The sequence below is a fragment of the Laetiporus sulphureus genome (genome assembly GCF_001632365.1).
Source record: "Laetiporus sulphureus 93-53 unplaced genomic scaffold LAESUscaffold_56, whole genome shotgun sequence".
NCBI lineage: Eukaryota > Fungi > Basidiomycota > Agaricomycetes > Polyporales > Laetiporaceae > Laetiporus > Laetiporus sulphureus.
This window is the reverse complement of record NW_024468565.1, coordinates 21,711-38,144: the sequence shown is the minus strand read 5'-3', so window position 1 is coordinate 38,144 and position 16,434 is coordinate 21,711. Positions and strand designations below refer to the sequence as shown.

The 16,434-nt window shown below is 47.0% G+C and overlaps 2 protein-coding genes across 2 annotated transcripts; both read right to left on the bottom strand.

Annotated features, from left to right (window-relative positions):
- Positions 1 to 3,737: 3,737 nt before the first annotated feature.
- LAESUDRAFT_763447 (uncharacterized protein) lies at positions 3,738 to 5,254 on the bottom strand (the record flags this gene model as incomplete). Its single annotated transcript, XM_040913255.1, has 2 exons — positions 3,738 to 3,775; positions 3,826 to 5,254. 2 exons carry the CDS (start codon positions 5,252 to 5,254, stop codon positions 3,738 to 3,740), a joined length of 1,467 nt encoding a protein of 488 aa, XP_040759454.1.
- Positions 5,255 to 8,455: 3,201 nt separating this feature from the next.
- Positions 8,456 to 9,711, bottom strand: LAESUDRAFT_717305 (uncharacterized protein; the record flags this gene model as incomplete). The annotated part of the gene is made up of 3 exons (XM_040907318.1): positions 8,456 to 8,778; positions 8,831 to 8,962; positions 9,567 to 9,711. 3 exons carry the CDS (start codon positions 9,709 to 9,711, stop codon positions 8,456 to 8,458), a joined length of 600 nt encoding a protein of 199 aa, XP_040759453.1.
- Between the last annotated feature and the right edge of the window lie 6,723 nt (positions 9,712 to 16,434).

The window sequence follows — 16,434 nt, the reverse complement described above, 5'->3', positions numbered from 1 at the left end:
GGCCACGAGGACCGTATTGCAGGGGGTCGATCGGTGTAACGGAACTCGGTTTGCCAGGAGGTGGTCGCTCGCTCGCGCGCCCAGCGCCGGATCCACGTTAAGGTGGGTAGGACACTATCGGGTAGGGACGTGCCTTCCTTGGCTAGCCGGTCCGCCACCTCGTTACCCAGTACACCCGTATGCCCTGGAACCCATAGCAGCGAAAGGTTCAAAAGTGGGTATTGCTCCATGAGAGGAGCGAGAAGTGCCCGAAAGCGAAGGGAGAAGGGCTGGCCACTGTGTGGGCGCAGCGACAGGACATTGGACAGGGCAGCGCGGTTGTCTGCGCAGAGGTAAATGTGGGTAATCATGGGGTAGGTCACCAGAAAACTGGCAAAGCGGCTGGCGACCGCTGCCATTGCGAAGAGTTCGGCGTCATACACCTCAGCCTGGTGGCCCATGCCCCAAGCCCGCTCGTACTTTACCGCACCCTGGTGAATGATACACGCACCTGCACCTGCTCGTCGGTTCCGTGGGGTGGGGTCGGGCTGGGCGATTTGGGAGCCGTCTGTGAAGACCCATAGGGCGTCGGGTAGAGGGATGGAAGAGTGTAAAAGAGGGAAGAAAAAGGAACGTAAGTACTCCTTGGAGCCGTCTTTGGTAGGCGGAGGGACACAGACGTGAACCCTCTCACCCCATGGATGCGCAGGGTCCCAGGGCAGCTGCAACCAGGGGAGAAGGCGCGCCGCTCTCATGAGCAGGGTTTGTTCGAGCACATCCACCGCGCTGGTGCCGTGGTGGACAGGGATGGCGGGGTTGAGGAGGGAGAAGTTGGGCGGGTGGGCTGTACGGTTGGCCGCCAGGCAGTGGGTCACCGGATGGGACGCGGAGAGGGTGAGGAGGCAAGCTGCGGCAAGGCCGTTGAGCTTGTCGAGCTGGTGTCGCATCGGCAGGACGCTGGAGATGAGGTTGAGGACGTGGTGGGGGGTAGACCGCCATGCTCCCATGAACCACCGCAGTGCGTTGTTTTGTACCTGTTGCAAAGGTTGAAAGAGTGAGCGTGGGCCCCGCGGGTTATACCACACGGGGCTACCAAAGGTGAGTACGGGAAGGATGGTGGTAAGGTATAGCAAGCGAGCTTGCGCGACCGTCATGCCTCGCTGTGTGTTGGTGAGCATGCGGAAAGCGGCGACACGGGACGAAGCCCTGGCCGCCATGACGCGAATGTGGTGGGTGAAGGTTAGGTGTCGGTCGTACCAGATACCGAGCCATCGCAGATATGAGGCAGGCTGTATGGTGATATCCCGCCCATCCCACTGAATCCGCAGGGGAGGGTTGACGTCAAGGGAGCGTCTCGGGGAGGTAAAGTGGATAAGCTCTGTTTTCGCCATGCCAATGGTCAGCCCAAGCTGGTGAAGCGTGGCGCCCACACTCGGCAGAGTGCGTTGGATGATGGACATGTTCTCGTTCAGCGAGGGAGAAACAATAAGGAGGGAAAAATCGTCGACGTAGCCCGCCGTAGACTGCTGGGGATGCGCGAATGGATCAAGGTTCGCATACAGCGGGGAAGAGTATATTGTAGAGAGGACTGGCGACAGAGGCGATCCCTGTGGGATGCCGAGTGCAGCAACATGGTATGATGGACCCAGCTCTGAATTGAGTTTGGGCCGCACAGTGCACGAAGAAAGGAAGGACATGGTCCAAAGGACCTCATTTGTGGAAAAGCCCAAAGAAAGGAGAGCAGAGTGAAGGACGTCATGGCGAATGTTATTGTAATAGCCCTCGACGTCCATGCACAGTAAGGTAGCAGAGAAACCGTTTTCCCAGGCGGTGCGTACACGGTGCATCAGAGTGACTCCGGCATCCACGACGGAATGCTGGCCCCGCCCACCAAACTGTGAGCCGGACACAAGATTGTGAGCACCGATCTGGAAGTTGAAACGAGCAGCAACCACTTTCTTGAGGACCTTGCTCAAGGTTTCCAGGAGAGCAATTGGTCAGTGGGACTTGGGTGCAGTGTAATCCGCCTTGCCCGGCTTGGGCAAGTACACAACCGCTGCAGCCCGAAGTGGGGTGGGGAGGTAACCCAGGCGCAAAGAAGAGGAAAGAAAAAGAAAAAGAGCATGACGCGCACCAGACCGCCAGACCCATTTAAGGAGCCGCCACGACACTCCGGAGATGCCAGGTGCTGAATAGTTAGACGCAGCCTCGATGGCGGCAGTTACTTCAGTGATAAGGAGGGGACGGTCTGGGCGCGCTGCCGGAGGCGCAGAGGTAAAGAGAGGAGGCAGATCAGGCAAGGGCGGAGACGCCGGAAAATAGAAATGTGTGAGTAGACGACCCGCGTCGGCAGGGAGAGAGCCAGTCTCCCCGTCCGCACGGATGACGGGCAGCGGGGGCGCCCGCACTCCTTTGGTCCAGGAGGCGAGCCGCCAGGGGTCGGTGTGCTGGAGTCGCGTGACCGCCTCCTGAGTCCAATCCTTCCGAGCTTGTCGGATGGTGGCCGAGAGGGTGGCTTTGGCTGCTCGCCTCTCCTCATGAGTAGGCGCCGCCTGGACATTTGCGCGGGCAGTGTCACACGCATCGTTCCACCAGAGCTGGGAGGCCCGGTGAGCATGTGTGCATCGGGGGAACACTTCGTGGCAGGCCACGGACATTGCTCGCAGCAGAGCCTGAGCGCCCGCTTCGAGGTCGTCATTGGTGGTATAGGTGGCCGGCGGTGGGGACAGCACCAGCTCGCGGGCAAGGCATGTGTTCCAGTCATCTCGTTTGGACACATCGACTCGAAAGCCAAGGTCAACGTCTACGGGGTGAGCAATGTGAGATAGAGTAGAGGTTAGTAGAGCGTGATCCAATTCAAAGGATGTGGGAGTAGCAGCGACTCCGTGAACGTGACATTGCGCACTGGAGGTCGCGCAGACCAGATCGATGATGGTGCCCGAGAGCAGGTCGCCATTCACCATGTGAGTGGGTTGATCGAGGTCATTAAGAATTTCGAGCGACTCGCGCTCTAGCCACCCAGCGAAAGCGGTGGAGGCAGTGGAAGCAGAGCGGGAGGCCCGCCCGGTCCATGACCATAGGGGGTGGTGGAGATTAAAATCTCCAGTGACAAGGAGGTTCGCTCGCGGCGGGAAAGGGATATCATAGAGAGTGGGCAAAATGCGGTGTTGGGCTCGCGAGCCTTCGTTATAGCAGTTGACCATGAAGAAGTCGTGGGTGGGATCAGAGCGTGAGACAAAATGAAGGACGACCACATCCGGGTCCGACACCAGGTCGGTACACATGGAGATGTGATAAGTGTTTAAGAGCATGCGCCGGACCAGGATGCTGGCCCGAGGTCGCGGCAGCGCAGAGGTGGAGGGAAAATGATAGGTGTCCAGGCCGTAGGGCCGGACATTGACGTGACCAAAAACAGTAGCGCCTGACTCAGAGCCATGGGGGGTATCGATGCCGATTTGCCCCCACCACGGCTCTTGAAGGAAATAGATATCGTAGGAAGTGGAAGAAACGAAACCGTGGACGCGCGGGTTAGACCGGGCCACGTTCAAATGCGCGGTTGTGATATTCATGATGAGGGGTTGGTGCGCGAGATAGGGATGCGGTAATCTTTTCGCGCAGGGCAGGTGGTGTCGGCGGCATGGTGACCATTGGTGCCACAGACCACACAGAAATAGTGAGCAGACTCACAAGGCTGGTCAGCCGGGCGAGCCTCATGATTGCATACAAGGCAGGCTTGCCGATGCATATCGGATGTGTGATTAGTCTTTCCGCAGAAGCGGCATACTGGTGCCCGCTTCTTGCAGTGACTTTCGAGATGTGTGAGGCGCCAGCAACGAGTGCACTGACGGAACACGGGACGATCTTTCGACTTCTTAACCATCAGGCGAGAACCGTAAAACCATACAAAACCAGCGGCGTCACCGCGGTTGTCACGACCCAGGAGGTTGCGCGCGCAGAAGTCGCGGTGCACATCCTCAATAGAAATGATAAGGGAGGATTTCCCGAGCTGCTCGCGGTGCTCAGGGGGAACGACAAATCCGGGAAGACCATTGAAATGAACGGAGGAAAACATGGAGTTGCGGCGGAGCTCCGCCAGAATCTCCTCCTCGATGAGCATGTCTCCCGAGTCAGGGTGATGGAGCGGGCAGCTCGGAAGGAAAAGTTTAGTTACTGGGGCGAGAGGGCGGAAGTCTTGTGGGACAGATGCCTGCTCTCGAGGGCCCGGTGCAGGGGACGGTGCACGTGGGACCACGCCCAGCAGATGATGGATGGGCCGGAGACACTCCTTGATGAGCGCATCCGGGGAATCATGCGAGAACGCCGCTTGGACCTTGGTCGGTCCAGCGAAGCGAAGACCGAGAAAGCGTACCTTTGCCCACGCGGGGGTCTCGCGCAGGCGCATATGGACCTTAGCATACCATTGGGGCATGGTACCCCCTGCCTCGATGGCGGCATGCTGCTCGGGTGTAACGAGAAGGACGTAGCACTTCTCGCGGTTCTTGGCGGCCACCTGTGCCACGGTGGGGGCATTCGGGGCCTGCGTCTCAGGCTGCGCCGAAGGCTGCGCTGCAGGGGCAGCAGCACTGGAGTTGGCGGTGGGGGCACGTTGACGACCAGTACGGACCGGCGGTTGGGGTCGCGGTCCCTCGGGGGCCTGAGGAGATTGTGGCAGCGGGCGCCCGTGCACTAGCTGGGCCTCGATAGCCGACAGTCGCGTGTTGATGGCTGACGTGGCCATGCGAACTCCGTCCTCGACAGCCTTAGTCAGGGCGGCCTGCACGTCGATGCCGACAGGGAGAGTGCCTTCTGTGCGCTGGCGGGTACGCGGAACTTCGTCCATGAGGGTGTCGTCGTTGAGAATGACGGCTGCGCTGGCGAGCTGCTGATGGAAGCAAGCCTGGTAGAGGCGCAGGATTCGGGTACCAGTCTCGGTGTCGAGGATGAGGGAGTCGTTCATGAGAGCATTGTGGAAGTCGCGAAGGCAGGTAGTGAGCGCGACAGCGCAGTTCTCGAACTCGTCAGGGTATGTTGCGGCCTCGTAGGGGCCTTCGATAACGTGCTGTACGCCGATAGCAAGGTTGTTCAAATTATTGCGCAGAGACCTAATGGTGTCGCGCATATGATTGTGGACCGGCGGGTGCGGGGGCGTCGGCCCTGGGGCCGACGACGTCGCGCTCGCTGGCGGTGGAGACCCTCCCAGAGGAGTTCGCTCGACACCTATGCCCTCCATGGTCGATTCGCTGGCAGTCGCCTGTTGGGCGCTAATAGCGGACATGGTGGTACGGGAAAAAGAAGGATTGACTGCGACTAGTTCACAGCATGGAGCTGCTTAATGCAGTCACAATCCAGCAATCAGGCATCACTCTGACCCCAGAGCATTTGGCTAAACAATTTGGCAATTGGGCATGCAGCGCAATGCTGGACCTGTATGTTGGATATGATGAAAGACTCATAGCTGAAATGTTGCATAATCTTACAACATTCCAAACACCATTCGGAGCATTGTGCTTAGTCACCCTGCTGATGGGGTGAACTAACTCAGTCCCTATTTTTCACGATAATGTAACCTACATTCTGCAAGTGAAGATACTGGCATACATGGTGCCATACATCGATGATGTTCCAGTTAAGGGTCTGGTGACTAGGTATGAAAAGCTGAATGGGTCCTTTGAAATGATCACAGGCAATAGCAGCATTCAGTGCTTCATCTGGAAACATTTCTAGAACCTCAACTAAGTTATGCAGTGCATGGAGTATGCAGATGCGATGTTCTTGGATATGAAGTTAATGCTTTGTGTGGAAGAAATCACACTAGTTAGACATCGGTGCACCCCTGAAGGACGTCTGCCAGACAAATCTTGCATATGGACAGTTCAAAACTGGGGTCCACGCAAAGATCTCTCAGAAGTTCGAGCCTTTCTAGGCACAATTGGAGTAGCAAGAATATTCATCAAGGACTTTGCAAAATAAGCCCGCTCACTAGTACAACTCACAAGAAAAGGAGTTTTGTTTGAGTTTGGAGAACCTCAGCTCAAGGCAATGGAGGACTTGAAGCAAGCTCTGCTAGAGTCATCTGCACTGCACACAATCAACTACGACTCATCGGCACTGGTCATTCTAGCAGTGGACACCTCTCCAATCATGGTTGGATATCAGCTAGGCCAAGGTGCAAACAACAGATCAAAGAAGCGATTCTTCAATCACTTTGGATCAATCACACTCAATAACCATGAGAAGAGATTTTTGCAGCCAAAGTTAGAGTTGTATGGATTATACCATGCACTTCAAGCACTCAAGGTTTATTTGATTGGCGTCCGAAATCTCATCATCGAGGTGAATGTGAAATACATCAAGAGAATGTTGCAGAAACCTGATATTGCCCTCAGCACAAGCATTAATCATTGGGTCATTGCCATCCTGATGTACCAATTCAAGCTAGTTCATATACCAGAAGTAATGCATGGACCAGATAGATTATTGCGTTGACCTAGACAGCTGGAGGATTCACTGCCAGAACCAATCGAGGATGTGAAATTTGATGACTGAGTGGATCAGATGCACAGATTCATTCATCATATACTTCCCCTATTGCAACACACAAACCCTATGCCAACACCTGAGGATGGTCAATTTTTCAGAACAGGGGAGGATCCAGGCATACAAGCAATCTTTGCACTACCAGCATAAGAAGACAACAGAATGGAGCCATCAGCAGAGCAAAGTTCAATCCTTTATACTAACATTTTATGATCAGCGAGAGTCAGAAGGAATGATAAATTGATCTCTCAAATCACTGACTGGCTAGAGACACTGCAGAAGCTAGAGAATCTGACAAAAAAAAGAGTACAATTATATGCTCAAATATGCAGTTCACTTCTTCAAATGGGATGGTCAATTATGGTGAAAGGATGCTCAGAGATCACACAAGCTAGTGGTCCTACCCAAAAACTGTTTGAGCATTCTAGCCAGAGCACACGATGAACTGGATCATCGAGGCATATTTCTGACTCAAACGACCATGCGCAAATGATTTTGGTGGCCAGATGTTGGCGCAGACATTGTGTGATTCATTAGAATCTGTGAATTATGCCAAAAATGACAGATTCATCAAATCCTGATCCCACCGACTGTTGCAATACCAGCTCCGATCTTTGCAAATATATATATCGACACGATGCACATGCCGTCCTCAAACAAATTCAAATATATTGTGCAAGGGTGTTGCTCACTTACTCACTACCCCAAGTTCTGAATGCTCTGAGTGAAGACTGCAAAGACCCTTGGCAATTGGATTTTTGAAGATGTACTCTGTTGCTGGGGTGCGCTATCAGAAATTGTAATGGACAACAGAGCTCCATTCGTAAAAGCTGTAGCCTATCTGGAGAAGAAGTACCATGTCAAGCACATCTGGATTAGTGGCTACAACTCACATGCAAACAGAATAGTTGAACATCCACACTTCGACATACAGCAGAGCCTATTCAAGGCCACTGATGGAGAGGAATGCAGATGGAGCCAGATTGCCCACTCAGTATTTTAGTCAGAAAGAGTAACCATTTGATGATGAATGGGATGCTAGTCACTGGCACCTATCCGGTTTTACTGCTTGATATTGTTGAAGTGACCTACCTGATTCCAGCACCAGTCAGAATGGTAACAACCACAGATCTGATCGCAAGTTGAGTGGAAGCACTGCAGAAACGTCGAGAACAAGTTGTGCATATTTATAATGCTGTCTATGAGGCTAGAAGAGCAGCTTTGAGATGATTTGAAAGAGTACATGGGTGAACTATCAAAGACTTTGACTTCAAGAAAGAAGACCTGATACTAGTGCAACATACTCAAATCAAAAAGGTGCTTAATCGAAAGATGCAACCACACTACATAGAACCATATGTAGTGCTGTTTTGCAATCAGGGAGGAGCATATGTGCTCTCTGAGCTAGATGGAGTGATCATGGACAGACCAGTCATGGCATTCTGAGTGATCCCTTTCATGGCAAGGAAGAAAATCACCATATCTGAAGAAATGCTGAATGCATCAGAATTCTGACTCATAGAAATGCGCCAAGCAGAAGACAAAGGGAAAGCAGATCCTGAGATGAACAGCAGTGGAGAAGAATCAAAGAATGAAGAAGAAAACTAGCAGGAAGAAGATACTGACGATGACAAAGAGTAGACCTCAAAAGAGAATCAACAACACGACATATACCATTTTCAAGACATTTTCCTCCATTAACTCAAGACAAGTTAGCTTGACTCTCAACTACAAGTCTAGTATAATATTTCATTTCCTTACTCAAGCCATACCAATGGTTTCAAGCAAGCAGTATAGAATTTGCAATGAGAAATGACGAGTACATTGCTCCATGCATGCGAAGGGGAAGAACACTAGATAAAGCACACAGAAAAACATGCCATGGCTAAGCCCTAGAGTGTCACTGCACCAGCCTGCCCACAAGGACTCTCAAACCCAGTTACTTTTGCCCAAAAAAGTTGCAGTTATCCTCGGCCATCTTCTGCGAGCTTTGAAGCAGCAGGTCAAACTGTGACATCATTGCGGAGAGCTGCATTTGCAGCTCATTGTGCTCAGCAGTAATGGTGGCCAGGAACACATCAGCTGCAGCCAGTTTTGATGAGGACATGGCAGCAGAGTTTTTAACGTATTTCTTGCCCTTTGATGACTTCATCTTGGTCGAAGTGGTGGCCTCAGGCTCTTTGAGTGGCACTAGAAAGTGCTCAATTTTGGGCTCCGAGTCTTCAATGTGAGCATGCTTAAAGGAGCGAGTGGTGATGAGATCTATTGAGGAAACATTGATTAGCACGTGAACAAAGGATGGAGAGCTGTATACCAAAGCGATATGGCAGAATCTTTAATGTATGACTGGTCGAGGCTGGCTTCATCTTGACCAGCTTTTTAAGCTCCTTCTGGAGCTTAGCGATGACAGCTGCTTTCTTCTCAGCTAAGATGATAGGGGCCGACCCTTGAAAGAAATTGTTAGTAAAAAGGTGATGGAAAGAAGGAAAGATAAGAGATGTACAGAGATGAGGGAGTGCAGAGAGACATTCCTCATATTTGCCAACAGGGATGTCCTGGGGAGACCAAGCCACCTAGCAAGGGAAGTGCCCTTATGGGTGGCCTTGCATTGTTTTCTATCATAAGTGAGCTGCAGAAAAGACACTTTGAGGGACACATCCTTATCAATGGCCAGAGGAAGGGGCCAGTGATATTGGTGGTAGATTGCGTCAATTCTGACTTAGCCAGAATTATTGTTCAGATCAAAGGCCATTGTGCATGATCACCAAATGCAAGTCTTGTGATTACAATGGCACTTCCATCACATAGGCTTGAACTCACCAAGAATACAAGTAGGGGTCACCTTTTCGGACTCTAGGCAGTGGCAACACTATGATACGACACCGATCAGTAAAGTATGGAAAAAAAAAAGGCAAGGCTTATCAGACAAGTGATGGTGGGCTTGCACCATGCAGGCATGTACTCCAGAGATAGAGAATGATCACGGAAAATTCAAACTGGTAAATACATACATGAATCAAGAACAGCCTTGAGAGACTTGGACTAGTAACCTCTTCCTTTCTTGGAGGCTGCCTCGGCAGGTGGTGTAGAAGAAGAGTCATCTGTGGAGGCCTTCTCATCATCAGCCAACTCATCTTGGTCAGAGCTGCAGACAGATATGAGTTCTTCGAGCTCTCCTTCAGTGTCGACGTTCATGGCTGGGGTGCCAGGTATGCTAGGTAAAAATAAGAGATTGTCTTGGCTAGGCCTGAACTGTGAGGAGGATGATGTTAGCATCTCTGAAGATGGGGCTTCAACATTTATAGGAGCAGCAGTGAATTAAACAGGATCAGATGAAAGAAAGTCATGAGAAAAAACGATTGGAGAAGGAGAAGATGAAGTCTCAGAAATTATAACAATATCACCCTCCGCGGGTGTATAAGCCAATGTGAAGATAGTGGAGTGCTCAGTTCCTACTCAAAGCTTTAGAAACAACAGACAAGAACAGTCTGCAAGATGCACCTTGGCCTCGAAGAGAGTAGCAGTGATCTCTGGGGACAGCAGCTCCTCACATCATGAAAGCCAGGAAGGACGTGCGAGGGGGTCCAGCAGGGCATGGGTCTTCTCATAAAAGTTCTTCGTGTGAAGCGGGCAGCCTCCTCAAAAATGTCATCCAGGATGTGCTAAAGACCAAGGTTTTAGTAACAACTGTAGGGCAAGGTGCATGCAGCAGGACTCACTAAGAAAGATCTCACTGCAGCCTCTATCGCACAGTCATCACCCAGAGCTCAGGCCACTTGAAGGTCCTCCCATCCCTCATACAGCACAAGACATGTGGCAGTAACCTGCCAAGAGGTCTTGGTTAGAGACTGCGAGAAGGCAAGAAGAGTTAGTCTGGCTATGGTCAATAGAGAACAGTGTGAGCAAAATGTACTGGCAGCATGCTGACAGATTGTGACAGCATTCGTGATAGAGGAGGTGCCATGAGCACAGGCACATCTATGAGCAGAGAGGAGGAATGAGGTAGAGGAGGAGGTGAGTCATTAGGCACCATGGCAGCAGTAAAGGGAGATGAAAATTGACGCATCAAGTGGATCAATAGACGTGCCTTAAAAATTGTAGGCAAAAACAAATGTTGACCATGTGGTGCAAATGTCAGACTTTGTGAAAGTCTGACTGATGCAGCACCATAGGGCAGGATGCCCTATTTGAAGATGTTGCGAGCGGAGCTAAGACACATGAAAAGCACACAAATAAGTCAGATTTTCATTTTGCATGGAAAGACAATATATGTGTTACAAAGACAGGATCAACCACTCAGGCTAGCATACAGCAACAGAGGAAGGAATAGAGGACATGCTATATAGGTCTAGGCAGCCAAAAACTCGCTCAGCTCATTAAAATATCCTTCTACCGACTCCAGCTGAAGTCCCAGCTGATTGATCTGGATAATCAGAGCAATGTGCTCATGCTCGAAGACCTCATTAAGGAAGACCTGATCCAACTTGACATTCTGAATATGACAGAAAATGCGCTCTGTTTCATTGTGTGCATTCTCTGAAACTAACAAACAGAAGCCCTATCAAGTAATAAAACATGCGCATAATGAGTAGGCTTACATTCAGGAGTGGGCTCAAGAAAAGAACACGTATTGTGACCTAGCTGACAATGGATGCAAGCACGTAAAATCATAGCATTTTGAGAAGCGGGCAGAATGAGGCGCTCATTCACGGAGATGCAGCGAGAGCACTAGGAGCAACAAATCAGTAAAAGTGTATGCCCAATCGAAACAAGACCAGCCTACCATATCAGCAGGCCAAGGCTTGCCGAAATTGATGAGTGCCTGCTTAAGCACCCCAAAAGTGTTGCGGACAATGTCAAGATATTTTCGCAGGATACCGGAAGTAATTGCCTTCGGCTGCATGGCAGGAGCTTTGCCGGATGACATAGTAGGAACGGAAGGCTCAGGAGCCCCAATCAAAGATCCTGAAATGGAGGACGCACAAGAAATGGAGGCTGCATAAATAGTAGCAAGTGTCATGCTGAACTTACGCTTTGCAAGCTTAAAAGAGAAAGCAAAAATGCTCGATGCATAAGCTGGCTTGGCAGCAGCAGCAACAGCAGCAGCAGTTGTGTGGTCTTGATCAAAACACATTCACCAGCTGTGGTTCCCACAATTGTAATACAATCCTGCACAGTACTGCTAGAAAAATTGTGTATATCCCCTCCACACACTGTACAATTGTACTATATGAGCAGACACTTGTTATAAAGATGTACAACAATGCATCTAGCTATTGTAATTGCTGTAAAATGTTCCTGCTAGCATTGTAATTCAGTTGTAGCCCTTGTTAAACACTTCTGAAGCTGTTGTAATTGTAATATCTCATTGGTCTTTGTAAAATGTTTCTGCTAGCATTGTATTTGAGCTGTAATTTCTGTAAAACACTTCTGAAGCTGTTGTAATATCTCATTGATCTTAGTACTAACCTCCAGACTTAGACTAGCATCGTACTAGCATAGTACTGGTAATTAGATCTAGGTACTAGCTTAGTACTAGCATTCAAATCTTAGTATTACACTTCTGACCATAGTAGTAGTATGGTGCTAATATATTAACCTGAGTATTAACCTCCATCTCTTAGTACTAACTTAGTACATGAAAACAAAAGTGTGACATAGTCACAACATTTTCATTATCTTTGATCAAAAACACTGGGTGAAGCAATCAATAGTTTGAGGTGAAAGATGATAAAAATATTGAAGAAAAAGTTCAAATTTTTTAAGCATCTTCACCATCAATTTGTAATAAAAGTATTTAAAATATTTTTAACATCTTTTATTGTGAACGATGATGAAAAGATTGAAAGGAGATTGGATGAAATATTAATAATCATTTCTTCAATCATTTGACAATCTTTCATATAAAACTATGATGAAAAGTTTTAAATTTTTTTCACTCTTATTTGATCAAAGATGATGAAAATATTGTGACTATGTCACACCCTTGTTTTTATATACTAAGCCAGTACTAAGATATGGAGGTTTAAGGTCTGAAGGTTAGTACTATGCTAGCATTAAGCTAGTACTAAAGTTCAAATGTTAGTACTAAGGTCTGAATGCTAATATTATGCTAGTACTAAGCTAGTACTAAGCTAGTACTAAGGTTCAAATGTGAGTACTAAGGTCTAAAGGTTAGCACTAAAATTTAAACATTAGTACTATGCTAATACTAAGGCTTCAAGCAGTAGTACTATGCTAGTACTAAGGTTCAAATGCTAGTACTATGCTAGTACCAAGCTAGTACTACAGTCTGAAGGTTAGTACTACTAGCATATGCTAGTGCTATGCTAGTGCTAAGATGTAGAAATCAATACTATGCTAATACTAAGGCTTCAAGAGATAGTACTAACATTTGGATCTAAGTATTAACCCTTATATTCTAATATTAGCTTAGTGTAGAATGATAATGATGTGACATGGTCACAATATGTGCATTGTCTTTCATAAGAAAAGAATAAAAAAAGATTTTAAAACTTTTTATCATAACTTTATCTAAAAGATTCTAAAATGATTGAAAAAATGATTGCTAATATGTTATCCAATCTTTTTCCAATCTTTTCATCATCTTTAACAAGAAAAGATGTTAATGATATTTTGAGTTCTTTTATCACAAGTTGACAGTAAAGATGCTGAAAAGATTTGAACTTTTTCTTCAATATCTTTACCATCTTTCACCTCAAATTATTGATTGTTTCACTCAGTGTCTGGTAATAAAAGTTCAGAGCACTCTGAGTGCAGTTTAATGGTGGATGATTTGAGTGATTGGTGCAATAATGGAGTAAGAGTACTGAGAAGTGAAATGCTAGTTGAGGTAGTAGAAATGGGTAATTATGATCGGGATGCCAAGAGCTGTGTTTCGTGTGATAGAGATGGATGATATCAGCTAAATGAGGTCAGCACTTTTCTGTTCACTCAAATCCTGCTCTCTGGAACTCATATAGTTAACTGAGCTGATGATTAAATGATGAAAAACTTCTTTATCCAATGAATTACCTATGGTTGCAAATCTGCTCAGATTTCAAGTGGATACTGAACTTCCTCTTCAGTTTTTAAGCATAGCGTAATTGACTTGGCACTGTGGACTTTAAATTCTCTTCCACACCTTGTGGTGGGCTCCAGAACTGATATGCTCAACTGTGTTCTGGCTGCCAGCTACCTCCTAACCTCTCAAGGAAGGCAGGTCAGAACTGTCCATCTCTGTTCACCTTTAGTCACAGTCACAGAAACTTCAGCTGATAACACTTTGAGGAGTGGCTGCGAGTCATTTGGCATTGTGCTTAAAATAAAGCAGTGAGTGATGGTATAGACTAGGGCAGTGCTCCTAATTTTAGATAAGTTGAGAAATATGTAAAGTGTGTGGATGAGTGGGGCAGGTAGAGTGGAACTCGGACAAGTGGATGTATAGGAGTGCAGATGCCAAACAGTAATGTGAGACCAGCCTGACTAAGCTGGTGACTTGAGTGCTACAGACAGCTCTCCAGTGCTACTAATAAGGTCTGAGCACTTTCTGGTTCTCTGGAGTGTCTATACTGTGCTTTCCAGCACTATGAATAAGCTTTGAGTGCTTGCTAAAGCTATAGAGTTTAATGTGAACAGAAATCTGAATTGCTAGAGCTCATGACTAGTGGCGTGAGAAAGAAAATGAGGTGGTGTGGATTCAAAATGTGATAACATGACTTATCTGGGCACCTTCTAAGTTGTGCTGTGGGCCACTAGAGAGAGTGCTGCCCTGGCCAGTGTTGAGAGCTATCGAGACATTGGACTAAAATATAAACTAGTAAAACTGAACAGAGCATGCTACCCTATTGTGAGAATATGCCTAGAACTCAAACTGAGAAGTGAACTCTTTATTGTTTTTGTGCTATGTACACATATCATTATATAGTGGTAGTATATGTAACGTCTTCTAGTGTGGCAGAAGACATTTCTAATCCTTGTTCAGATTTTTCATCCTTTGAAGCAGGATCAAGATGTTTCCCACCTCCTCCTCATCATTGCTTGCAGTCAGAGAAACAGAAGGTATAGATCCTCAAGGGTGCGGTGGTCTGCTGCCCTGTGCATCTCTCACCTAAAGTGCATTCTTGTTTCTGTTTTGCCAAACTCATTCAGCTCTGCCTCTTCTCCTTTATTCTTATAATTGGTGATGCTCATATGCAGATCCTGGCTCATCTTTGAGCCTCATGTATGACTTTTCCAGATAATTCACTGCTTTCTCAAATTCTTCAGAGTCAGAGGCCCTTATGCTGTTTTGTTTAGAATTTCTCACTTGATTAATATGCATTATCGAGTCACACCATTCTCAGCTACTATTTCAGTTAGGCTTCCAAGTGCAGAAATATCTGATGTATATCATCAGAAAGTGGAGGAACTTATCTATACATTCACCATTCAGTATCTGATCTTATCAGAATAGAAATCACTCTCTAATCATATCCAGCACTCACTGATTCATTTTGAGCACAATGCTGAGTGACTTACAGTGACCACTCAACTGCATTAATCATTTGAAAGTTTCTGTAATCATAGCTTGAGGCCTTAGACAGACAGCTTTGATCTACCTTCTATCTAAATAGAAGATAGCTCATGGCCAAGACCTGATTGATTAAGCACATTATAGCAACAATTGAGACTGATCTCGCTTGCTATTCAATGGACCACAGCAATTGAGACTGATCTCAGATGTGATTAAACTGATCTCGCAGCTGACCACACTAGACAGAATTATTGAGACCAATCTCATGTGCAGCCAGACTGACAATGTGAATCAGAACTGACATTACAAGCAGCCAAAATAATCATGACAATGAAGGTCAAGTTCTTTTTGCCTGCTCATAGCAATCAAGACTGGTCTCGCTTGATATTTATTTGACCATCATGATTGAGACTGATCTCGCTTGCTATTCAACTGATCACAGCAATTGAAACTGGTCTCAATTGGTGTATACCCCTCAGTCATGCACACGAGTCTTTGCATCAAACGAACAAAAGTTGTCTTGCTGTCGTAGGTCAGACTGGCAGTGACAGTTGATACTGATCTCACAACTGATCACACTAGACAGAATCAGTGAGACCAATCTCATGTGCAGTCAGACTGGCAATGAGAATCAGAACTGACATTCACTGGGGGGCATGGGCCCATGATTCTGCTTGAAACATTTTGGACACATTGTAATAACAGTCTAAATAATTATGCAGTGTTTTCAGCACATACATATTGAAATCATTTTGAATGTTCTAAAATGTTTTTAGCATCAACATTGCAGCACAATTTTGATAGCATTCATAAAGATGCAAGAATGAGACACCAATGCTGCAGATGACAGCATTCAAACATTATTGTCATAGCACCCTGAATGTTTCTTGGGAGAAAATCTCAAATGATACCTGTGACTGGCCATGATGTCTTCAAGATGTTTTCAATAGATTCATTGTGATCACATAATTGTTGTTACTATATATAGTAATATGCTAACCATATTAGGACATCCTCAATGTGTTTAAGATGATTTCAGCCGACGCATGATGGAAAGCATCTGGGACTCATCGTAACATCACATTGATCACATTTGTAATGTACCCTTAAGATTCATTCAAAATGATACCAATATATTTTATGAATGCTGGCCAGAGCAAAATTATTGTCTCATCCTGGTGTCTTTCTGAATGCTATCACTATTATTCCATGATGAGCTCACTCAAAATATTTTAAATTATTTCGTGATGTTTACATCAGTAACATTAGAGTTACATACATTGTGACTGTTATCGTGATGTGTCCATAATGTTCCCAGCAAAATCATGGGCTCAAGCCCCCAGTGATTACAAGCAGCTAAGACAATGAAGGTCAAGTTCTTTTTGACAGCTCATAGCAATCAA